Genomic DNA, 25,404 nt, shown 5'->3' on the forward strand with positions numbered 1-25,404 from the left:
TCCTGTAAAAGCGCGTCCCGAAATGTTTTATTCTGCACACACCTTAGTAATTTGCTACAATATTCGATTTACTACAGACCGACATCCTACTTTTTAATCGATTTATAGTTACATTTATCGTTTATGAAAGAAGTTATTTCCCGTTTGCACTTACGTTTGAGCAGCTATAAACAGCCGATCCTTCACTAGCCTCTCTTTATTATCTCTTGAAGTTAATGAGACAAAAAACAAAACCCTATAATTTATCCCCATAATTTACCAAGAAACCGCAGAGTAAACACATCTCTAATAGTATTCGGCTAGCTCTGAGAATTGAATTCGCTGTAAGACCCGTTATCCAGCTAGCTAGTGCTCTGGTGGTTTTCTCTAACGCTAGCTGCTGATCCTGACTTGTGGATTTTGTTGAACGTTATTCAGCTAGCTTTTGTCTTGTGTATATGAGAATACGCAAGTTATTTTCGTCAGGGAACTCTTTTTCGCGTGTTCCGGTCAGTCAGTCGATCCTTACCGTCATCGAGATTCTCTGATGCAAAGCCCGCAGCGAAAACATACAAACAACCAACATTTTATTTGATAATGAGTTTATATTATAGTCCCAACCAGGCTACAGAGTGAAAAGGAGGATAATGTGCATTTTCATCGAACAGTAATAATTTACGCATTGTGAATTTACTTCATATCCCGGTAATATCTGACAAAACGTTGTTTTTTTTTATAATAAATTACGCATTTCATACAACAACTTCATTCTTAAATATCCAAGTACAACACCCGATTATCAGTATTTTAAAAAAGAAGGAGACACAATAGTATGCAATATAAATATACATTACTCAGGCATTATTTCTTTTCCTTCAGTTAAACAGGGTATTAATTGCAGGCTGTAGGATTTGTCAGATAAATGCAGACAGTGCACGTACTGAAAGTGAAAATAAGTCGGGAAATTCTGTGATTAACGTCGTTATTACGTGTCACGTGCGGGTATCAGATTTCTACACACTGAAAAAAAGAGATAAAATCCACATTTACACGTCTCGGTGTATATATAACCACTTCATACACTGGGACACATTTAAGACTTTGATTAAAGCTCCGTGATGCGATGGGATTAAAGGCGCGCTGGTTTTTTTAGGTACGTTATTATATCAGCTGATACTATAAACTGTACTTATTTCATATTTTGCGAATTGAGAAAATGTTAGAAATGATTCAATTGGAGCAAGTTAGATCTAAACAAAGCTGAAAGGGCAACAATCTTTTATCACTCTAATTAGGCACTTTAGGCTCAACTTATATTTATCTTTAATATAACAGCCATTGTGTAAGGAACAAAACTCCGCCTCCGAGAAGATGATTCGTTTCTTATAACGGCACAGCCCGAAGTCTTTTATTCCTCTTTATACTACAGCAATTCGATTTTTTCATTCGTTAAAGAATATTTCATACTATTTATCCATTTATAGTTACGTTTATTGTTAAATCCTCAACTTATCGCTTGCGTTACAGCGGCTACGTGTAAACAGTCGTTCCTTCACCAACCTCTGGAAATTAATTTAAAAAAAAAAAAAAAAAGCGCCTACAATTTCCCAGTTTTACCGCCGACACTGGAGACTCCTTCCGTAAAGGTTAAATAAACATCTCCTTACCCGGAACAAAACCTCACCATTTCCACTACTGCGCATCTTCCTTTGCCAAATGTTTATTATTAGCCGTAGATTATCCCCGTTACTGTGAACGAGCTGTTACTATAGAAACGTTACCTCCTGACCAATCAGAATTCGAGACTCAAGAACGGCATTACAGAACAAAATGCAGTACGTTATTATTCTTAGCTACGCTTTAGCTAGTTTGCTGGCTTTGGTTTCAGTTGTCCGAGTAAATAACGACGTGAAATAACTCCAGGTAGGAAGTATTAGCAGTAATAAATATAAATAAATAAATAAATAAATATATTTTTTTTCAGAAAAGAAAACTAGGATAGCAGTGTCACAGTTCGATTATAACGATCAAAATAATAAACTCAACTCGTACACGCTAAGAAAGAGCAGGACCACGAACCGCGTGCGTGTTAAACAGAGCTCGCTTCATAGTGCGCTGCTTTGTGTAGTCTGAGCGGCGCGTTAATAATTTAATCATTTAATTTAATACGTAATTCCCACGTCAAGTAACAATTCCGGTGCTGGAAGTACTGCGAGAAAGAGAAGGAAGTCATGCAGAACGTGCAGAATATTCTCAGCAGATGTTCCACGGAAGACTTCTGATCATGATGATGATGATGATGATGATGAAGGCTCCTTCCTTTGAATGGACTCCAGATTGCTCGCACACAGCTGAGGACCGACTCACCGCTCACCTGGTGCACGAGAGAGAGAGAGAGAGAGAGAGAGACGTTATTACGGGAGAAAGACGTCCTTTATTAGCATGTTAGCATGTGCGTGTGTGTTACTGTCTTGCGCGCAGTCACGGTTTATGTATAAATCTCAGCGTTTGTTTATTTGTTTAATGTTGCTGTAGAGACGCTGAAACTTGCTAGCATTCTGTGCTAGCGACAGCATTACAGGTCTCAGGACTGCTTTTGGTCTATTAAATGTTTTTTTAATCGTTTTTTTTTTTTAATTGAAAAGACACTTCTAGGTTCCTACTTCACTACATTTAGCTTAAAACTTAAGATGACTCTTTTTCTCACAGTGCTAGCTCATTTTAACTCCTTTTTTTTTTAACACATTACTCTTTTTCACTAGCTAACTTCAGCTTTGCTAACTAGCTTTAGCTTACGGCCATATTTTTCACAATGCTAGCTGCATCCGGTTTCTATCTAGTCTTTTTTTCTTTCTTTCTTTCTAACTACTATGCTAACTAATTTTATCTCAATGTGTATGTTACACTTCGAGCTGCTCTTTCCTTCTACAACGCTAACTAGCGCTATTTTTCAGAATGTTAGCCACTTTAATTTTGTTGCATTTCTACTCAGGTAAATTGATCGAAACGTCACGGAAACGTCCATTAACAGCAAGCGGCATGTGGACACAGTGATACAGCTACGCTTTACCAAAATAAAGTAAACTGTAAGTGGTTTTGATCTTTGTCTTGTACTCTTTGGATTTTGTCAGAGCAGGTGGATGTTAGCGTGCTAAAACTGGAGAGAGCGTGGAGGAAATCTCGGTGCTGCTGATGTGTGTACTTATCTTCCTGCCAGCTCCTTTTTCAGACATGACCTGAAGGAAGTAAACCGTTCTACATCCTTATAACCCTGCAAACAGAGAGGGAACAATTTAATGCCATTCGGTGAAACGGTGTGTACACGGGTATGTATCTGCAGCTCCCATGAACTACCACTAGTCACCACGAGATGGCAGTACAGCTGTAATAAAGAACCAGTGTCTCATTGTGTCTCTCTCACCCTGCCTCCACGGTGCAATCGGTCCTTCATGATCCCAATAAACTCCTTGTAGCTCAGCTGGTCATCGTGGTCCACGTCGAAGATCTTAAAGGTGGTGTTCACCAAGTGCCGAGTGAGTTTAAGCCCCGTTGCTACGTACACCGCCCTCGCAAACTCATCTAACACACACATACACAAATCAAACCATGTACATGGAACATGAGGTAGCAGTCAATGCTACATATAATTACAGTCTAATTTTAGTGCTCGAGTCTATTCCTAGTAATTAAACAACACATCTGAGGTAAATGTTGCTATTCCTAATAGTTCTGTCTCATTTCCACTGTCGCTGTGCCTTTATAAAAGCCTCAACAGCCATATTCTAGATAGCTAGCTGAATTATTAACCTTATTTTATCCATAAATAATCTTATTTTTAGTAATTAACCAACACATCTGAGGTAAATGTTGCTATTCCTAATAGTTCTGTCTCATTTCCACTGTCGCTGTGCCTTTATAAAAGCCTTAACAGCCATTTGCTAGCTATGTTGCGAAATCGTTAGACTTTAATGATAAAGATTACGATGTGCTAGCTAGCTAAACTACCATCCTTTTTTTTAGTCAAATAACAGTGAGATGTTGCCTAGCAACACTTATACCACTTTAATCTGCAAAATGGTAGTTAGAAAGGATAATTAGTGTAATTTTAATCCTACCGAGTCTTATTTGAGCAACTTATCAACACCTCTGAGGAGAATGTTTACATTTTTTTCAAATTTGTCTGGTTTCCAGTTCATATAACAACATTTAACGGCTTGTGTATTACTTAGCTAAGCTGTTAGCATCATTTCAGAGAAATGTTCCTATTGCCCTACTGTTGCCTAGCAACAGTGTTCTCACAACTTTCACCAACTGAACAGTATGTCAATTTTTCCCGTGTTAATTTCTCGAGACGTGAAACAATCAGGACGTAGAACCCAACCTTGCCCGATGGAACGGCTGGCGAAGTTGTACATCTGCATAGCGATAGCGAAGTCTTCAAGGTTGTTAAGGAACTGAAAGAAAGACCTGAACTCTTCAAAAGTGATGCCCTGTGTGAAAAAAAAGAAAGAAAAGTAATTATCCAATCACAAACTGGATCACATGACATCATAACTAGCCCGTGTTTGATGTTTTTTTTGTTTTTTTTAACTCAACCTGGTTTTAATTATGATAATTAGACCAGCGTTAGCTTGGTTGCTAGTGAATTATATATTTTGAATGCAAATCACACAATACAGTAGCTAGCCTAACGTTAACAAGCATTCAACTGAATTTTGTATACTACACATTAATTAGGTTAGCATTAGCTAGTTTGCTAATGTCGAGGAAGCATTCATATTGGCGCGTTTCCTTTTCACTAGTTAACATGAATTTCGTGTTCGATTACGCAGTGAAACAGTTTCCTCAATGTTAGCTAGTAAACTAGCGCACTGGCTTTTATCACATCATATAATTAGACTAATATATTAGCTAAGCTAAATACTTCGACACTAAACTAACTTAGCTAACGATGTTAAATATCACATTCTATACAATTGAAATATTTTATGCTAAACGCTACTTTGAATCAAATGTGTTTTGAGGTCAAACGTTTGTCAAGAGATCTCCAAGCACAATGGATTGCGAGTTTTAATGCGATCCTTCAGCAGTAGGTCATTTTTTAAAATTAGCCACAGAGATAAAACATCTGTAACAGTGAATAACGTGATGACAAAACTAAACGGACGCCGCGTTTTAACACGGCGAGCTCGGCTGCTCATGAAAGGCGAGATGAAACCGTCATCTGATAAGGATTCGGCTCCGAGATACGACTCATGAAACACACAATAGCAGCAGGGGCATTTTATCGAGGAACTTTTTTTTATCCAAGCGACGTTTCGGTTCAAAGTCAACACACGCCGCCGCGACATTTATTTGAAAGAAGCAGTGTAAGCGTAAACCCTTGTGTGATTACGTTCTTTTGTCCATGTAGACATGATTCAAAAAGTCTTCCCTGCTGAAAACAACAACAACAACAACCACCATCACAGAAATTCTAATGGTTTCCACTACAAAATACCATTACAAACCATCAGCTAACCATTTAAACCATGACCATTACTAGTCCTTAATGATATCCACCATTCATGACAACATGCCACCAATAGAAGGCAACAAATTACCAGTAGAGACCCACGGGTACCATTACAGTTTCCATTAAAACCAATAAAATTCCCATTATAACCCTTAAAACCATTACAGTTGTGATGGCGGTTTATATTGTGTAGTTTTTTTTCAGCAGGGTTATCACATTTCCCACTTTGGCGCTTTCATGAGAAACAAAAGACCTCATGTCAACATGTCGGTTTGGACCAAAACATCCACTTCCCCGAGAAGAGCTCGCTCTTTTCACTAGCGAGGGCGTCTAACCGAGCTGAACATGATACCATTGGGGCAGCGGCCTGTCAATCACCTACAAGAACAAAGGGGAGGAGTGGAATTAAGGGGCAGAGGTGACAGGAAGAGATGTAAGATTACAAGCTGCTGTTACACACACACTCTGCTGATGGAGCGGCGGAGCGTTCAGGTGTGAAGTGTGTGAAGAAGTTGAAGCGTTGGATGATCAGAAAGCTTGGAGAGTTTGGTTACGTTCCAAGAGAAAGAAAGAAAACCAGAAGAAAAAAAAAACCCCAGTACGGAAGCACCTTTTCGTCAGGAATGGACTGGCGCACATTTTCCAGGTAGCTGCGTATGTCCTCTACGTTGGTGTAGCGCAGCAGGATGCGAGCGAAATCCTCCTCGCTGATGGTGGTCATGCCTTTGGAGTACGTCAGAAACTCGATCTCCAGCATCTCGGTCTGGAGGTTATCCATAAACCTGAGACAGAACGAGGAGATGTATAATAAGAGTGAAGATGTACTGGGCTTCTGGGTCCCAGGTTGTAACAGTAAGCTTGCGCTTATCGTCTCGTGTTAGTAATCGACCTGGTAAATCACGGGGTGGAAAGTGTCTGAACATTAGGAGTAAAACATTTATTTCAAAAACATTATATTCATGACGTTACGTCTCTGTTTCTGTATAAAAGTGAAAAAATAAACACATGGATGCCAGAGCTTTTTGGAAGAATGAGAGAGGCAAGATATCGGATATGAAATCATTTTATGTAAATGTTTTTGGGTTGTTTTGTTTTTTTTTTACAGGCGGATTTTTCTTTAAATGGCAAATTGTGAACGCGAGAGCATCTCCGGTGAATGTGAAAGGACGTTTATCAGTGAGAGAGCATGTTGTGAAAATGCGAAAGGTAAATTTGTGAATCCAAGAGCATTTTATGTGACTGTCACAGGAACATTTTTTGCAAACTAGAAGTAAAATTGTGAATGTGAGAACATTTTGTATAAATGTGAGAGATACATTTTTACAATGTCGGAGCGTTTTATATAAATGTGAGAGGTGAATTAGTGAACGTGAGAGGTGAAAGTGAATGTGAGAGGTGAATTAGTGAATGTGAGAGGTGAATTAGAGAATGTGAGAGGTGAATTAGTGAATGTGAGAGGTGAATTAGAGAATGTGAGAGGTGAATTAGTGAACGTGAGAGGTGAAAGTGAATGTGAGAGGTGAATTAGAGAACGTGAGAGGTAGAAAGTGAATGTGAGAGGTGAAAGTGAATGTGAGAGGTGAATTAGAGAATGTGAGAGGTGAATTAGTGAATGTGAGAGGTGAATTAGAGAATGTGAGAGGTGAATTAGTGAACGTGAGAGGTGAAAGTGAATGTGAGAGGTGAATAGTGAACGTGAGAGGTGAAAGTGAATGTGAGAGGTGAATTAGTGAATGTGAGAGGTGAATTAGAGAATGTGAGAGGTGAATAGTGAATGTGAGAGGTGAATAGTGAACGTGAGAGGTGAAAGTGAATGTGAGAGGTGAAAGTGAATGTGAGAGGTGAATAGTGAATGTGAGAGGTGAATTAGTGAACGTGAGAGGTGAAAGTGAATGTGAGAGGTGAATAGTGAATGTGAGAGGTGAATAGTGAATGTGAGAGGTGAAAGTGAATGTGAGAGGTGAATTAGAGAATGTGAGAGGTGAAAGTGAATGTGAGAGGTGAATTAGTGAACGTGAGAGGTGAAAGTGAACGTGAGAGGTGAATTAGAGAACGTGAGAGGTGAAAGTGAATGTGAGAGGTGAATTAGTGAACGTGAGAGGTGAAAGTGAATGTGAGAGGTGAATAGTGAATGTGAGAGGTGAATAGTGAATGTGAGAGGTGAAAGTGAATGTGAGAGGTGAATTAGAGAATGTGAGAGGTGAAAGTGAATGTGAGAGGTGAATTAGAGAATGTGAGAGGTGAAAGTGAACGTGAGAGGTGAATTAGAGAATGTGAGAGGTGAATAGTGAATGTGAGAGGTGAAAGTGAATGTGAGAGGTGAAAGTGAATGTGAGAGGTGAAAGTGAATGTGAGAGGTGAATAGTGAACGTGAGAGGTGAAAGTGAATGTGAGAGGTGAATTAGAGAATGTGAGAGGTGAATAGTGAACGTGAGAGGTGAATTAGAGAATGTGAGAGGTGAATAGTGAACGTGAGAGCAATATGTGAGGTAAAATATTGGATGCGAGAGCATTCAAAAGGCAAATGTGTGAACAAAACAGAATTTCATAAGAATCTGAGAAGTATGAGAGATTCAGAGTCAACGCGAAAGGCAAATTAATGAAAGCGAGAGCACTTTGTATCAATGCGAGAAGTCAATTACAGCGTGTAAGAGCGTTTACTGTAGATGCGAGATGACGAAACCGTGCCGCGTTGAAACGGCTGTAATACATCAGAAACTGGATTGTTGACATTGAGAGGCACATTATTTATTATGAATGAATTGTTTTTCATGTGAAAAGTAAATCTGTGAATTTCAGAGTGTTTTGTGTGAACGCGAGAAGTAATTTAGCGTTCACAACAACAGTCGATGTTTGTGGATGGGAGGCAAGGCGTGACTAGCGGGTTAAAGCTTCATGATCAGTGCGTCGTCGGCGTCGGGTACCTGTAGAAGTCGTCGAACGTCAACTCCGCCTTCCCTTTCTTCCCGAAGAAGTGTACGAGCAGCGTGGTGTCGATAGTCATGCTCTCGTCCGTGCGCTGGTCAGAGAGGGCAGGGGGGGAAAAAAATAAATAGAGGGGGCGGGGCAAAAAAAGAAAAGAAAGCCGTGAGTGAGAAAAGCATGGTGTGAGATGATCGGATGAACGGGGCTGTCCGTCGCAGACGCAGAGCAATCCAAGGTGCTTCGTTCGGTGCGTTCGGCTTCACCAGAGTGGGAGCAGCACTTGCACAGATGCGGCCATCTTTATACCGTTCAGGTGAAAACATCAGGCATAAAGATCGAGGGACGAGCGTGAGACAAATACACGAGCGACAGACAGCCACGGATACACAAACATACATTCATGTAAAATATGCACCGCATACATCTGGGCAGACGGAGACGGAGACAGAGACAATGGCGGACGCAGACAGACGAGAAGATGCATGAAGACACCTCAGGCCATGCATTTCAGAGACAGGCTGCATTCACACATAAGTGCTGATGTGTGAACAGGTGACTAGAGTCCACCTTTTTCCTGCTGCAGATAAACCTCTCTCTCTCTCTCTCTCTCTCTCTCTCTCTCTCTCTCTCTCTCTCTCTCTCTCTCTCTCAAATGTTCAATATACTCTCCAAAAGTTTTTTTCCCCTCAAATCCATGAGGAAAAAAAATAAAATAAAACCTACAACAGTGATGTATACGTACGCATATCATCATCCAGGACTCCTTCAACGTGATACGACGTGATTCAGTATTGAGTACAAGATTCGGTTTTTACTGGAAACGGAATGATAGGCCACGCCTCCCTCACTAGACTGACAGACCAATCAACAAGCCTCCGGTCTCGGTTTCTAATCTGGAACCATTACACACTTTTCCATCATAAAAGACCCGGGTCACGGCACCAACACCGAAGTGCTGCCGGTCTGGTACCAAGAAAATGTGACACGAGGGGGCGGAGTCATCTCGTCAACAACCGAAGTTGTTTACACGAGCTTTATTAGTGAACAGTGTGGAGAATGTTTATTTATTCATTTCATTTATTTATTTTTTTTAAATTGCAAAATTTGCTAAATTGTTACGGTGATGACGTCTGATGTCAATCGGTCGTTATATAAAGCCAATCAGATTTTAAAACAACTGCTGAACTAGTGTACAAAAAATAAAGTGTTACATTGTCAAAATATATCAAATAAAATAATAATAATAATAAAAACAATTATGCAGCTGAAAAAATTTGACTGATAAGAAATTCTTCATGTGCACTCTTAAAAGATGTAGAACCCTTACGAGTTCTTCGGCTGTCCCTCCAACAAAGCTGGACTCTACAGCAAAACGTTCTCCTGTCCGAAAGAGTTCCAGGTAGAACTTTTTTCGGGAAGTAAAGAACCTTTAAAAGAACCCCTTTTTCTAAGAATCGGTGCATTAATTGAGTAAGCATGTGGTACAAACTCCAGATTAACGGTCTCTTAGTACCTAGAACCAAATGTAGCTCTTGGAACTTGGTACAAAAGGTTCTTTATTGAATAATGAATGGATTCTTCTAATAAGGAAACACTCTCTTGTAGGGTTCTACATCCAAACTTGAAGGGTTGCGCCAGAAGAACCCATTAAGGTTCTAGATTTAAGAGTGTAGGCTTGATTTCTATACATGCCACACCCCTGAGGCCGAGATACAGGAGGAGCCTGCCATGCTAAACTTCATTGGCCACACCCCCTTTTTTCCCCCAAGAGCTTTTTCAGTGCATTCAAGCCAGACGAGAGCAGAGCTTCGGTCCATGCCTCTGCGATACCTCCAGATTAAAATCCTATCCAAGGAGAAACCATTTCAAGCGAAAAGAAGTTACACACACACACACACACACACAAAAAAGAGAAAGAATGGTAGACTCAAGCAGAGGAATCAGACAGGAACACATGGTGTGTGATGATGTTTGAGATGTAAATCATTCAACACGTCACACATACACGGTCATCAGACGAGTATCGTCAAAAGGCTACGGCCCAAAATCACAGCTCAGGCAAAAACATTACAAAACACAACAACATGTCTTCACATGAAATGAAGTTCTCGGTTTTAAACTCGATCAACATTCGGTTATTTTCTTTTCCATTGAGCCACGAGTAACGGACGTCTCAAACGGGCTTTAAACTGTGCCGTTACTTTCAGGATTGAAACGCGTACGCGATAAAAACTCCACCAGCAGAGGGCGTGATAGCGTGTGTTCTCCGTGTCGGATTAAATGATGATCTTCTTACGATAGACCTGTGATTAAAGGAAGTGATGTTCCGCGTACATCAATCAGTCATCTGGAAGCATCTTCTGCAGAAGTCTGGCTTGAGGTAAGAAGGAGAGAAGGAGATTTTTTGTTGTTGTTTATCAAAATCGCCACCAGCGTATTTGTAGCTGTCCTGTGCATCTGACGTCATCCTACGCAATCCTCTTATCGGTGGATTTTAGATGGACATCGTAGCAGCACTCTCAAATATAGATTTGATTAAGACGTTTCTCACACCGACAGAACTTTGTTGTCGGCCATCTTTGCTCACAATGGCACTAAATACCTACATTACCTCAGGATTCCAACAAGTCAGTCTTTAAATTTCAGGAGGCGCGGCTTAGGCTGTGTACATGCTGTAAAACGTGACCAAGCAGCCATTTTGTTCGAAAACGTGACCAAGCAGCCATTTCGTTAAAAAACGTGACCAAGCAGCCATTTCGTTAAAAAACGTGACCAAGCAGCCAATTTGTTAAAAAACGTGACCAAGCAGCCATTTCGTTAAAAAACGTGACCAAGCAGCCAATTTGTTCGAAAACGTGACCAAGCAGCCATTTTGTTCGAAAACGTGACCAAGCAGCCAATTTGTTAAAAAACGTGACCAAGCAGCCATTTTGTTAAAAAACGTGACCAAGCAGCCATTTTGTTAAAAAACGTGACCAAGCAGCCATTTTGTTAAAAAACGTGACCAAGCAGCCAATTTGTTCGAAAACGTGACCAAGCAGCCATTTTGAAAAGCAATTCGCTTACCCAGGATGGAGGACGGCCATCTCAATAACGTTACAGCATTGAACATTGCCATACGAAGTTTTGTTCATTTTGTAGAGATATTGGTTTACCACATTAGCGCCGTAGCTTCAGCAACTGGAGTATGAACAGAACTGTTTACGTCCAAACCATCCTTTAACTGCTGAGCTCCTCCCACCTTCTATTAGCACATGTTCCCCCTTTTTTCATTCCTCTATTTCCTGGAAGATTGATATAAGGAGCGTTATGTCACAGTTCCTGGAAACCCGCTACTACAAAGTCATCATTGCATTACACCGTAGACGGCCACGCCCCCTGTGGGGCGGAGTCATCACTTGAGGGCTTTTAGCCTTTGATCTGGCAGGTGAAAAACAGTGATTAGTGGGATGACTAACACACACACACACAGTCACTCAGACACACACTCATCAGACGTTACAAACACACACTCACACACATGTGGTGTTCCTCTAAGTGTTCATCTGAGAGCGTGCAGTCAATAATACAAACAATCCTGTGGAAGTGTGTCATCTGGGAGAGTGGGATCTCGAATTACTATCTCTTTCAATCACACACACACACACACACACACACTCTTTGTAACAGACTGGGTAAATAAAGGGCAGATGTACGGCTCAGCAGAGTCATTACGTTTCCTCGTCATTAGAGCACCTCAACGCAGACAAATAAACGCATCATCGCTTCCCAGTTGTCTGCTGCCGTCTGATGTTAGAACGTGATGTTAGAACCCTTGAAAAGACACGGAACCTCAGTGCCGCTGCACTAAACCTGAAACGAGTCTCTAGTTATACGTCTACAGTACAGTGTCCGGTCCACGATCTAACACTACGCCCATCGTATAAGCTGCACTGCGGTGGATCGGTTTTAGCCGAGTGTGTGCGCCTGTACCGTGTTTCCCCATTAATTCATGCGGTATATATCGGGGTGTGACGAGCCAGCGATCCGGAGCGACACATCGATTTAAAAAGCAACGACCGAGCGATTATAATTCGCTTAGTGTTGTGAAAAAAAAACAACCGGTGTGTAAAAGTGATTCATATTTTAAATAATTTAACAGGCTCACTGATATGCTCACGTCTACGATACGGTTACGTCATCATTCGTGAAAATACGGCAAGTCTACGCCAGATTCTGTCCAAAGTTGGTCGACGGGAGGATAATAAAATCGTATCGCGTCGGATCCTCGCAGATTCAGTCGTATCGTCGAATATCGAACGGTTACCTTGTGAAGTGAGATCTTATCGTCTCGAGTGGAAGGCTGAGGTTCCACATCCCTACTTTATATATTGTATGAAGATGTTTACGCCCATTCTGAAGCGTAGGTAGGTGTGAAAAACCATGTGGGGTTCGTTTAGGTTTCATCATCGCCGCTAACATATTTGTAGCTATTCTATAAGTTTGGTCTCCCCCTAGTGGTGGATTTTAGAAGCGCGTCACAGTAGAGCTCATACTGAGATTTTAATCACGGTGCCGAAACTTCGCTGCAGTCTATCTTTTGCTGGCACAACAGTCGCACATACGAGTGCTTCTAGATCCTTCCGTGTTCACGACCGGCGCAACGACGAGGTGAAATAGGTCAAAAGTAAACAAAGTTAGGTCAATAAAACAATAAACGCTCGCGCTCCGTACCCAGTAGTGAGTAGTGTGGTGTTTTCCCCGCTCTAGCACACTTGATTTGACTCAGCGAAGGGTCTGAGGTGTTCAATCAGGTGTGTCAGAGCAGGACCTCGACCCTACGTGGACAGCGATGCGCCCGTGACGGTGAGGACGATGGATGGAAAAAAGCGAGGGATGAGAGTGTGAGGGCGGAAGCGGTACCTCTGCCAGGTCAGAAAAGAGCGCTTGGCTGGCGCTTCGTCTCAACACGTCCCAGTAGCTCCGCGCCACACACTCCTCTCGGCTCTCTTTTTTCGACACCTGAGGGAGGGTCGGCAGCACAGGGGCGGCCGTTAGTGGGTCAGCAAGAGAAACGGGTGCACAGTGAAAATGTGGAAAGGAAGATGGTTTGTCAGGGCTACGCTGAGCGAGGAGACAGTTATTACATTCCGTAAACCTGTCATTTTATAAACAACATCTCGCACAGTTTTTGTGCGTGTTGAGTGGAAGCTTTCGTTGTTAAAGCAGTTTTAAGCCTAGTCTGTCTGAAAAGCGTCGGAACGTCAAGTTTTAAGTCCTTCAACACAGAATAAATAGCGTTTAGGGAATCTGACTAAACCCTCGTTTAGTTTTTCTCTCATTTTAACGGGAACGGTGAGTACATCTGCTATAAAATAGTAATATACATGGGTTAAAAATGCTAGTATTTGAATATTTTAAAAATGTAACAGAAAAACGTGAATAAATTTAACAATATAACATAAATAATAATAAACGTTCTTTAATTTTTGGACGTTCGGTGATGGGTCAATGACAATTACAGAAATATTTTTTTTTTTGCCATTTTGAAACTTAAAATTTTAATAAACTGCACTAATAAACTGTGTGTGTGTGTGTGTGTGTGTGTGTGTGTGTGTGTGTGTTTATAGTTATGCCCAGTAATGATTATTTTATTTTCCATTTTATAATTTTGGTGTTAATCTTTGAAACAATACACGATCATAACGTAAAAACATTTCATGCTGATTATTTTTATCTTTCTTTCATCACTGATGTGTCTGGTAAAAGAATCCACTTTGTGGAAACATGACAGAAGGGCCACCTCGGTTTCTGTGCGTGTGTGTGATTAAAGGTCACGCAGGTGGACTAAGTGCTTTTAAAACACTCCGGCGGCGGCTCAATAGAAAACACATTTTGCTCTCGCTGTGTTTCTGCTCCAATCGCTCAAAACGTCTCTGATGGAGTTTGCGCCGGACTCGTTACGAGACACGGAGATCAATCTGAATTTAATTTCCCCCCTAAATCAGGGTCAGAACAGTTACTTAAAAAACCCCAAAACAAATCGTTCGACCCGTGAAGGTCAACCCTCCCTGCTCCGCTCGAGGTCTGTCGATTTTTCCCGCGCGTTCGTCCCGTTTTCCCACCTTCGTTTCACATCTAAACACACAAGGTCAAAGGTCAGAGGGCACAAGGTGGTGGTGATACATACGCTAGTGCCTGGGGCGACATGATATCCGTAGAGCTGCATGCTCTACGTGTCGTTCGGAGAGGCAGCGGAGGAGGAAGAGGAAGGAGAGGAACACACACACACACACACACACACACGTTAGAACATGGTTAAAGAAGACAAAACATTTTACACTCGTCACTCGTTTTCTATCTCGATTCACAGTGAGGACAGATCTACGGAAAAAAAGGACTCGGATTTTCAAAACCGAGGCACAAAGTCGCATTCAGCAAATCATTACGGTTGCCATGGCGAGACATTATACACACATAACACTTATAAGAAAAGCAGTTATTTGGGATTTATAACAGCTTAAAGAGCATTCCTTAGTCACGGTATAGCAACATCAGGGTATTAACAGTGTGTGTGTGTGTGTGTGTGTGTGTGTGTGTGTGTGTGTGTGTGTGTGAGAGAGACGCTAATGTAGCACAATCCTACTGGCTGTTTTAAAAAAAAGAAGTTTTTATTTCCCTCCCAAGACCATCCGTGCATCCATGATGTCATCCATCCATCAAATATTAAAGGGATCCTGTACCTGATGAACATGATGTAATCTGCCGATTAGATCACTACTGTTATGAAGCAACGCACCATCATCACCCTCAGGTGGCCGCTGTAGATCCGTTGCGGCAGCCGGTTTTACCTCGCTTCGATCGACAGGCCAATAACCACCATCATCATCATCATCATCATCATCATCATCATCATCTCCCATATGGAAAGCAAACAACAAATTATGGATCTTCCCAAGATCTTCTAAACATTTTCTTACTCAGGAGCATCCTCTGCAAGCTCTGTCTTTTTCCAAAGACACCTTCTTCTAACACGAACCGTGCATTCACACACTCGTTCACACCTAGGGGCAATCTGCCACAGCCAATCTGTGCCAATCTACTGCCATGTTCTTGGGAGATGAGGGAAACTGGAGAACCTGGAAGAAACCCAGACAGACGGTAGCTGAGGCTCAGACTGGTCAAACTGCTCATCTTCAATATATCAAATGATCATCCGTATCCTCATCCCAACGTCCATCTCCCAATCCAAACCCCGTCTCCTAATCCATCACCCAAGCTCTCCTCACCCAACACCATATTTCTCAAATCCGGTCCAGATCTCAATTACGGACACCAATCGTCCAACCCAGAACTATTTCTGGATCTTTCCACACAACACTGATCTGCAGTTCCATCAGCCATCTCCCAAGTCACAGATTCAAAAGCCATCTCCCAAAGATCCTGACCGAAATCCATCATATGAGCCAATACGGACTTCATCCATCCACTCGTTCATCTTCAGTTACCGATTTATCCTCGTCAGAGTAATGGTTGATTCAGAACCTATCCCAGGAACACCGGGCACTAAGTAGGAACACACCATGGATCGGATGCCAGTCCATCCAACCTGAGCTCAGGATCAAACCAGAGAACCTGAAGCTGCCAACATCAATCACTTGATCCAAAATCCATCTCCTGACCCAACACCCTAACTCTGACCTCTTGATTCGAAACATCTCCTGACCTCTTCTCTTGACAGAATCCATTTTCCCACGCCAATACACGTTCCTTCATTCCAAATCATCCATCACTGGACCCAACACCAATCTCCTTACCTCTTCTCTTAACTCAACCCCCTGTTCCAAAACCAAACCCTCCAAACTGTTATCATCTTTCTGACCCGACTTCCACGTCCCATCTCCCCGATCCCTCAAATTCCATATCCTTACCTCACAGCCAACTCAAATTTCACACAAATTACGTACCCAAATGGGAAAACCTCCCAAATCTCCCAACCCCCAAATTCCTGATCTCCTGAACGTTCACACAGAAGACCTGCATTATTCACCATGCCACTCATTGATAAAACCTCGTGTCCAGACCCTTACCAGCTGAGCTGACTTCTCCGCGTCTCCCTTGCGTCCCTTCTTTTCGTTCTTCTTCCGGAAGATTTCCTGCAGCTGTAGGACAGAATTTGGTGTGAGCCGTGCAGATGCTTCTTTTGCTAATCTCTAATAGAGTAAGAAGAATTCCGTTTCAGATCTCTCTGTAAAATCAAGGTCTAACTACTCGCTCTGGAAAATCCATCACGTGAGCGTTTGGACCCCCTGGATTTGAATTAATTCCACTGTTCCTTCCTCCAAACGGTCTATAACTGGGTCACTATGAACAGAGAAGAAAAAAGAAGTCAGATTATCTCACCACCAGGAACTCTTGCTTGTCCACCATCTGGTTGCCGTCGGCGTCGAACATGTTGAAGGCTATTTTAAAGCCAGCATGAGGCTCTGAGGAAAAAGACACGTGAGTCATATACGTAGATTCAGCTTTCAGAATGAGATAAGGTGCATTACTGTGATGTCATTTCTATAACGCATTAGCCAGGAAGACTCCTCGGTGGAAAGTCGTCTCTAGACGGTAGGGGAGGTTCGGAAACTCATCATCTTTAAGTGTGATAGAATATTCTGTCCTTATACCACAGCGCCGCTGAATTCTGCAGTCTCTAATGAGACGTGGTGTCTATTCAACCTGTACGGCAAGGAGTCTCTGGTATCACTGACAACGGTCCAAACTTCATCCCGCACCTGCCTGTTCGATTTACTAGAGACCTGGAATTCTAGTCGACGTCCACAAACCAACTGACAGACGAATATTCAAACACAGACGCCTCGCCTCAAGCTCGACACTTAATTCCGACTTTGAAGCCGGTCGGTTCAAAGTCAGAGTCTTCTTCGGTAACAAACACCACCTTTCGTCACCTCCTCCAGGTGTGTTTTTGACCTAGTCGAGGGCCACGAGCCTCTCCGCGGTGTTCCGTTGCCGTGGGAACAGTACGTCGAGGCAGGGTCGTTGTGTTCCAGAGGACGTGTCGAGTGAAGTGCTTGGGCGCAGCAGGAAAGGGTGAAGACACGAGCTGTAATGATGCTCTACTCAACGAGTTCATAACGCCCGAGCTGTTTCAGAACGTAGAACACAGAGTGCTTGAAAAACAAACAAACAACAACGGTAGAAAAGAAAAAAGGTATAAACCCATTTAAGTGCTGAATTCTGGAACCTCGCAGTTCAGACGGTTAGACGGACGGCTCAGGATGAAAGCATGGGTGGAAACGGTCTGGGTCTGCCAGACCATAATGTATAACAGGGGTTCTAACTGTGATACGTCTTTAAAGGAGGTAACGAGGCCTGGTGAAACCCCCCCCAAAAAAATTAAACAAGAAAGGCAAAATTATAGCAAGAAGGACAAACTGAGATACTGAGCCAAGCAGGAAAGACGGACAAATTGAGAGGGTATGAGGAGAAATGGACAGAACGGGCGGGAAAGGATGAAAATTTCTAATACTTACTGGTCAGGATACAAAGCAGGAAGAGATACTCGGTGTAGGCGATGATGCCTGCAAAACAAAATCAAAAGGGTCACATTCATTTGCACACCGCTAAGCCTCGGCCCTCATTTCTTTCCTCATTCCTCTGGATCCTGTTTACACAGGACCGCTTGATGGGCGTTTCAACGGAAACCTGAACTCTAAATCTTTGCTAGTTTTACAAAAGGATGCCCCTGCGTGGAGATAAGATCTAAAGATTCTCTCGGGTGCACACGGAAAGCACCAGCCCCTTTTCTGGCACGAGCACTCCGGGACGGACTGTCGAAGTGACCCAAGCTTCTGTTGGGAAGCTCTTGAGGATGTTTTGGAAGTAAGGGTAGACGACAGGGATGCATTAGCCACCGAAAACGTTCTCGTCACGTATTGGTAGCAGGGCTACAGATAGTTCTGGCTGACTGAGCCGAGCGTTTCAGGCCGGCGGTTTTTTTACGCCTCGGGGGGAGAGGAACCCAACACGGGTCCATTTACCAGAGCAGGGGGGTGATACCTACCTGGTCTCCCCGCACACACACAGACATGCGCTCACACCCATGGAACGTCAGACTTCTGGATGTCCTCAAGCTGTAGAACTAATGCTAAGGTTTCTTGGTCACTATTACTCGACGTTATCCGATGGTCCACAAGTCGGAGAACTTCATTCATCAGACAGGGATACATTTTGATCAAATGGCGTTTCTCAAACCAGATCCCAAACGCCGTCGTGGGCGAAAGATGAATTCTAGCATCTCCCAAACAAGCCACACACCACCTTACGCAGGCGTGTCAGAGGACCGCTCAGAGGGACGAGGGAACGAGCTGGTGTCGTAGCTGTAGCCTTCAGGAGAATCTTCTCCGGTTTCAAATTCCCAGTTGTGACGGAACGTCAGCGAGGGACTGTCTATCGGCGGGGTGCGGTAGGAAACGTTCAAGTACCAGATGAGGAAGAAATCGACCGTCATTTTGTAAGACATCTCTCCACCCCTCTCCTAAAAGAGTTAACCTCCCTCAGGGCTCCGTCACCTTGGCTCCATATTTACCTGGAAACCAGCCTCTGGAGACGTTCTCACACACACACACACACACACACACGCACACCTTTCCATCAGATTTGAACCAGATTCTGTGTTTTGTCTTCATAACACGGCGTCGGTCAAAGTTAAGGAGATGGTGCGAATTACGGTTCTGCTGTAAAAACGATAATTATGAAAGGAAAAGAGTGGAATCCGTGCGGTGTATTTTTAGCCGTCCCGCTGCGGTTAGCGCCTGTGTGAAGCGGGTGTGTAATTATCACCGCGGGGAATTAGCCAGTCTGCTACCAGCGCCGCGCCAGCAAATGCTTTAATTGCAGCCCTCGTGTCAGTGATCTTCCTCAGGTTTATTCATTTATTTATTTATTTAATTCACATTCCCTTCTGTGTGTGATTTTGCTTCAGTTTGGGATTCGGGAACGCTGCCAGCTTCCGGAGAGACGATGAAAGAGCGGCATGAAAGAACGAAAGAAAGAAAGAAAGAAAGAGAGCAAGCGGGAGAGATTCAGCATTAGTACGGGCGAAGTGTGTGATTATACAGGCTGCTACGCAACAAACGGAGCGAATTCTGGGTGGAGCACCAAAGGGATGTTAGCTCGGCCTGCGTGAGGGCGAACGCTTAAGCCTTTCCTCGAGTTTCCTGCGCGTTTCAGTTGCGTAAGATTGTTAGCGTTAGCGCTATCGCTACGGGTAGAAAATAAACGGTGAGATTATATTACATATATGAAGGTTGCTAACGGCGTCGAGTCTGTCAGCAATTCACCGAGCTGCTACTGATGATTAGCTACGTACGATTAAATGACATTTCACTTCATCGAACCAGCAGGTCCTTGACCACTTCAGCTAGCTAACACGAGCGACCCCTAGAAGCACACAACACTGTTACTGTCCTTATCGACTAACACTGGTCGCCAAGGCTCTGAACACGGCCTGTGGGTGTGTTAGCATATCCTGATTTCGCTGGGGGCGGGGCTTGGTTTAAATTTGATCAGCAAATCGCAAAGTTTCAAATCGCGAAATCACTACTAGCCTTTTTCAACTTAAGCTTAAGGTTTAGCATAAAACTGCAGGTTAATAGCTAATGTTCAGGACATGCTAGTCATGCACTTATCGTTTTCTAGAATTTTATCAGGGTTTCTAATACACAGTAGTAAGATATGTCCTTTAGCTAACGTGCTAGCTAGCTAAATCTGTATGTGAACTCTGACCTCTCTCTCGGAGGTTTCGGAAAAGCGTCGAGCTTCCTTTCCACACCGGAGGCGTCTCGGAGAGGATCTTCTCCAGCTCCTGTCGAAGGGAAACAATGTAAACAGTGAATAAAAAGTTAGCACTAGCTGCACTATAAGATGTCTTAGCTTATATCTTACTTAGCATGCTAAATACGCTAGCTGCTCGTTACGGTATTGTTAGCATATTAACTAGCTAAACACAGGCATATATATATGTTAAAGTACACTGTGTAAATAATTGATTTTATTGTTGTATTAGCATTAATGTTTAATGATTACATCTGCTGCAGTGTGTGTGTGTGTGTGTGTGTGTGTGTGTGTGTGTGTGTGTGTTTTAGCATACATTGTCCTTATCTTAGCTCTATATGCATGTATTACAGAACAGCAATAGTGTGCTAGTAAACATGTAGCATGTGACCAGAAAAAAAACAGGAAGTGGTTTAATACTGCACCTGTTTACTGAGAGACCGCCACGCTTTCTTAACTACAGAGAGAGAGAGAGAGAGAGAGAGAGAGAGAGAGAGAGAGAGAGTATTAGGTATGATTACTGTAATGGTTAAGATTGGTGTAGTGCGTGTGTGTATGTGTGTGTGTGTGTGTGTGTGTGTGTGTGTGTGTGCACAGAGTGAACGTAGGGACTCCAGCAGGACCAGATAGAACCTCACGTCCTGCTACGGAGTCTTACACTGTTTCAGTGACTGGAATCTAAACGTAGACGTTTATATATATATATATATATATATATGTGTGTGTGTGTGTGTGTGTGTGTGTGTGTGTGTGTGTGTGTGTCCTGGTGTCACATTTTACATCACTGAGTCAAACCGCTACTCACACACACACACACACACACACACACACACACACACACGAAATCAGTTCTAAATAAATAGTGAATATTGATCTAAACATTAGAACAGTACTGTTAATTTAACTGCATTTTTATTTTTGCATTATTTATTTTAAATTACGTTAAATGTCTCACTCTCTATCTGTCTCTCTCTCTATCTGTCTCTCTTTCTATCTCTGTCTGTCTCTCTCCCCTCCCCCTCTCTCATTCTTGCTGTCTCTCTCGATGTCTCTCTCATTCTATCTCATTCCTCATATCGTCTCGGGGAGATTTTCCTCACCGCCGTCTCCTCTGGCTGCTCATTAGAGATAAATTCATATGTTTATAATCTATATCCCGAAAGTATATATTTCTGTACCGCTGCTCTGGGAGAATGTCCACTGTTAAACACGCTGTACACACACACACACACACACACACACACAACACTGAACTGAATTAACCAGCGCACACTTTCGTTTGGTGGTTGTGACACACCTGAGCAGGTACTCCCTGACACACCTGAGCAGGTACTCACACCGCTGCAGTCCTGGAATACCTGCCTCAGGTGTGGAAGACTTTTGGACACGAGATCAAAAGATGGAGATGAGACGATTGCAAAAGTATAGGAACAGATCAGTGCTGAAGTAAATGAAAGTAAATAACACTTAATACTGGGTCGCATTTCGCTCACTCGCATCAGACCTGCGACTCTGACACCTGGAAACTCTGGTTTCTTCTTCTGTGATGCTTTTCCAGGCAAATGTAGTCTTTACAGGTGAAACTGAAGGCTCAAACCAAGACTACATGTCCACAGCTATTAACTGTTTAAACCATCAGTGGAACAGGACACACCTGGCAACAGGACACACCTGGCAACAGGACACACCTGGCAACAGGACACACCTGGCAACAGGACACACCTGGCAACAGGACACACCTGGCAACAGGACACACCTGGCAGTCACATGTCCCGATATTTATGATCACTTGGAAAACGGACGGGTTCAAACAAAAAGGTGCCGTGTTCTCGCCCGTTCAACACAACCAGACGTGAATATCAGGAAATGAAAATAAATAAATAACTGAAGAATAAATAATCTGCTTGACTAGGAATATCTATGAAATAATTAGTTATTCTCCAGAATATAAATACTGTAATCCATTCAATTATTTAAAAAAATAAGTTAAAAATAAAGTTATTTTACTCAAAACTGGAAACTTTATGAACTATTAAATAATAGATTTGAAATATTTTAAACTTTTTTTAAATTCTAAAATATAAATATGTAAAGTAGAATAAATAAATAAATAAATAAATAAACAAATAAATGTACTAATGATATGTATATACAGTACAAGTTACACAGTGTGTGATGTAAGGTGTGATTTACTGCAGGATAACCTGTCGATTACTATTCGTGTACACACACACACACACACACACACACACAGAGAGAGAGAGAGAGAGAGAGAAAATCCTAAAATTAAAAGGACTCATGAGACTTTGAAATGCTGACAGTGAGAAACGTGTGTGTGTGTGTGTGTGTGTGTGTGTGTGTGTGTGTGTGTGCGCTCACTCCGCGGCTCGCTCATGGTCACTGACTCGATGAAGTTCTGAGGCGTCATGTACAGCTGACCCTCGTACTCCATCGAGCTGAAGAGCCGGAAGCGGTGCTCGTGGGACGACATGTACACGTCTCCGTCCTCCAAGTCCAACTGCCGGTTCTGCTGGGGGGGGGGGGCAAGAGGCGGGTCACACACACCATACGTTGTGATGCGATACGAGACGTCCACGGTACCGGAACCGTGCGGCAATAATCAGTTCCACAACATCGCTGTATTCAATGTGTGTATTCAACTCAATTCATTACAAACTTTTTAAAATAATGAAATAGAAAATAAATAAAATAAATAATATAATAAATATAATTATAATAATATAAATAAAATAAATAATAATAATATAAATAAAATAAATAATAATAATAATAATAATATAAATAAAATAAATAATAATAATAATAATAATAATAATAATAATAATAATAATATAAATAAAATAATAATAATAATAATATAAATAAAATAAATAATAATAATAATAATAGGTTCTCAGGAGAACCAATATTAAAAAGATAACTATCCAAAGAACCACTGAAGAACCTTTTAATTTTTTTTACATAACTAAGCCTGCGGTATATAAACTCCAAATTATTGCTTATTATTTACTCCTCAGCTCTCGGTTCTTATTAAGTTCCTTAATGTTCTTTAAGGGTTCATGGATAAATATGATCAACCGTGTGAAAAGATTTCCTGTAATACTGTTATCGTTAACTCGTCATCTTTTCCCATCTCCGAATCACTGTCGCGTGGCCACGCCCTTAAACGAGGGAAGCCCTAATCAACACACACGCAAATATTACAAACGTGGAAAGCATTCAGAACTCGTCCGTCCAGAAATATTCCTCTCACGTCCTCCTGCGTTTCATAACAAACGAAAATAGCTGCAGTCGTAAAATGAGGAAAACCCTGGGGGTGTGTTTTATCGGAAAACAATCGACGAGGAGGCGGAGTTTCCACGCCGAACATGCTATTCCACTTCGAACACAGCGATTTGCTAAGGGTTATGGGTTAAGGGGCGTGGCCAATCTGAAACTAATCTTGAACTACTCTCGGATCAAATCGTATCCTTCACACAGCTGTTACCCCTACTCAGGAACGACAGAGCCGGTGTAATTTTAAACGGAACGCCTTCGAATCCCGGATTCTGATTGGCCGTCAGGCGTTGATCGAGTCACTGAATCACAGGTTTCTATAGCAACAGCTCATTCACGGGGACGTGTACAGCAGACGCGCCATATAAAGAGATTTCTTAAAAATGGAGAGATGTTTAGGGAACATTTATGGAAGGAGTCTCCAGTGTCAGCTCAACTTTAAGACTTACAACATTTTGTATTTTTGTGATTTCTCCATAATGAAAAGCGACACGCTGCGTTGTTTGTTTGTTTTTGACCGATTAACGAAAAATGAGAGGATAGTGAGGGAACGACTGTTTATAGCTGCGTAATAACTGCTGCTAGAACTGAACATTGCCTGTAACTAGAAACGGATAAAAAGTATGACGTGCCATTTCTTTAATAAATAAAACATTGTGACGTAACGTGCTGTTACAGGAAAATAATCAGCATGGGGTGGAGCCATAATACTCACCAGGGCTGTTCTTGTGTTACCGTATTGCTCTGTGTGTGTGTGTGTGTGTGTGTGTGTGTGTGTGTGTGAGAGATATCATAGGAAGGACAGTCCCGCGTCACTACATTCACGCGCTGCCCCCCCCCCCCTTATTTTTTTATTAAAGATGGACCTTTTAATTGATTTCTAATTGAATTAGATTAATTTAGTGTAGTATCACGTGCACTGTGTAGAACCCCACAGCGGATATTTTGTATTTTAGTCACGGTTCATTAAATGACAAGTCTTGTTGTTGTTATTATTATTAAAATTATAATAATTATTATTATTATAGCGCGAGCGCTCCTTACCGGCTCCGCGGCGAGCACGGGCGCGTTGTTGCGGACTCCGGTGCGCGCTCCCCGGTAGCTGAGATACAGCACCGCCGCTCCGCCGGCCGCCAGCCCGAATCCCACCGCCGCCACGCCGCTCCTCACCCGCGCTTTATCCCCGAACCGAGCCGCGGACCTGCTCACCAGCACCGACATCATCCTGCGTAACGCCGCCATCTTTACCGGCAGCGCGCTGTGGGCTACGGGCTCCGTCCTAAATCCCTCCCTCTGTTCTTGCCCCTATTTAAGCGCACTGCGCAGGGTGTGAAATTAAATCGCTCAAAGCTCCCGGTTTTACTTCATACCGATGAGCTGCCTCAGACCGGACTCCACCTCGCTCCCTACACCCCGCACACTTCAAACAATAACCCAACAACAAGCCTTCACACCCTAACCAGTGCACTACATCCATTTAGGACAGAGCCCGTGTTTACCGCTGAGACCACGTCACGTGACACTGGGCTTTATTAGACGTTAAAATGTTAAACCTGTGCTACCTAGCTAGCTAGCTGGTGCTAACAAACATGCTAGTTGTAGGCTAGTCAGCGAATGTTAGCATTTAGCGCTTTCTCCGACTGTATTGATTAAAAATGTCTACAAACGTATACATATTAAATTAAAATCTCGAACACATGGACGTTATAATCGCTCAATATACTGAAGAAAAAGGCTATTTAATGTATTGATCATTTTTGATGAAGATTAGCTAATAATTAGCTAATAATTTTTAGCGCTAAGCGCTAGATTTTGTTCACAGACACGTTAACAGTCTGAAATAAATTTTTAAAAATTAATTTTCA

The 25,404-nt window shown here is 42.4% G+C and overlaps 1 protein-coding gene across 7 annotated transcripts; it reads right to left on the minus strand.

The window, feature by feature from the left end:
• Positions 1–564: 564 nt before the first annotated feature.
• micu3a (mitochondrial calcium uptake family, member 3a) lies at positions 565–25,001 on the minus strand. 7 transcript variants are annotated; one of them, XM_017461315.3, is made up of 16 exons: positions 24,584–25,000; positions 22,622–22,772; positions 20,668–20,699; positions 20,195–20,273; positions 17,941–17,988; positions 16,802–16,884; positions 16,489–16,560; positions 14,589–14,630; positions 13,322–13,420; positions 10,250–10,264; positions 8,419–8,513; positions 6,105–6,276; positions 4,361–4,469; positions 3,401–3,558; positions 3,186–3,250; positions 565–2,356 (listed from the first exon to the last, which is right to left on the minus strand). In XM_017461315.3, exons 1-16 carry the CDS (start codon positions 24,779–24,781, stop codon positions 2,350–2,352), a joined length of 1,425 nt encoding a protein of 474 aa, XP_017316804.1. In that variant the 5' UTR covers positions 24,782–25,000; the 3' UTR covers positions 565–2,349. The 7 variants fall into 7 exon arrangements, with proteins under 7 accessions (XP_017316804.1, XP_017316805.1, XP_017316806.1 ...); XM_017461316.3 differs by having other exon boundaries at positions 22,622–22,769; positions 24,584–24,999; XM_017461317.3 differs by lacking the exon at positions 10,250–10,264 and having other exon boundaries at positions 24,584–24,999.
• Between the last annotated feature and the right edge of the window lie 403 nt (positions 25,002–25,404).

This window comes from Ictalurus punctatus, chromosome 29 (assembly GCF_001660625.3).
Source record: "Ictalurus punctatus breed USDA103 chromosome 29, Coco_2.0, whole genome shotgun sequence".
In the NCBI taxonomy this organism is placed as follows: domain Eukaryota; kingdom Metazoa; phylum Chordata; class Actinopteri; order Siluriformes; family Ictaluridae; genus Ictalurus; species Ictalurus punctatus.

Coding starts and splice junctions, on each gene's coding strand:
- micu3a (XM_017461315.3), bottom strand. CDS start 24,781: ATGGCGGCGTTACGCAGGATGATGTCGGTGCTGGTGAGCAGGTCCGCG. Junction 20,274..20,667: donor GGCGGTCTCTCAGTAAACAG/GTGCAGTATTAA, acceptor TCCCTTCGACAG/GAGCTGGAGAAGATCCTCTC. Junction 4,470..6,104: donor AGTCCATTCCTGACGAAAAG/GTGCTTCCGTAC, acceptor TTTTTCACACAG/GGCATCACTTTTGAAGAGTT.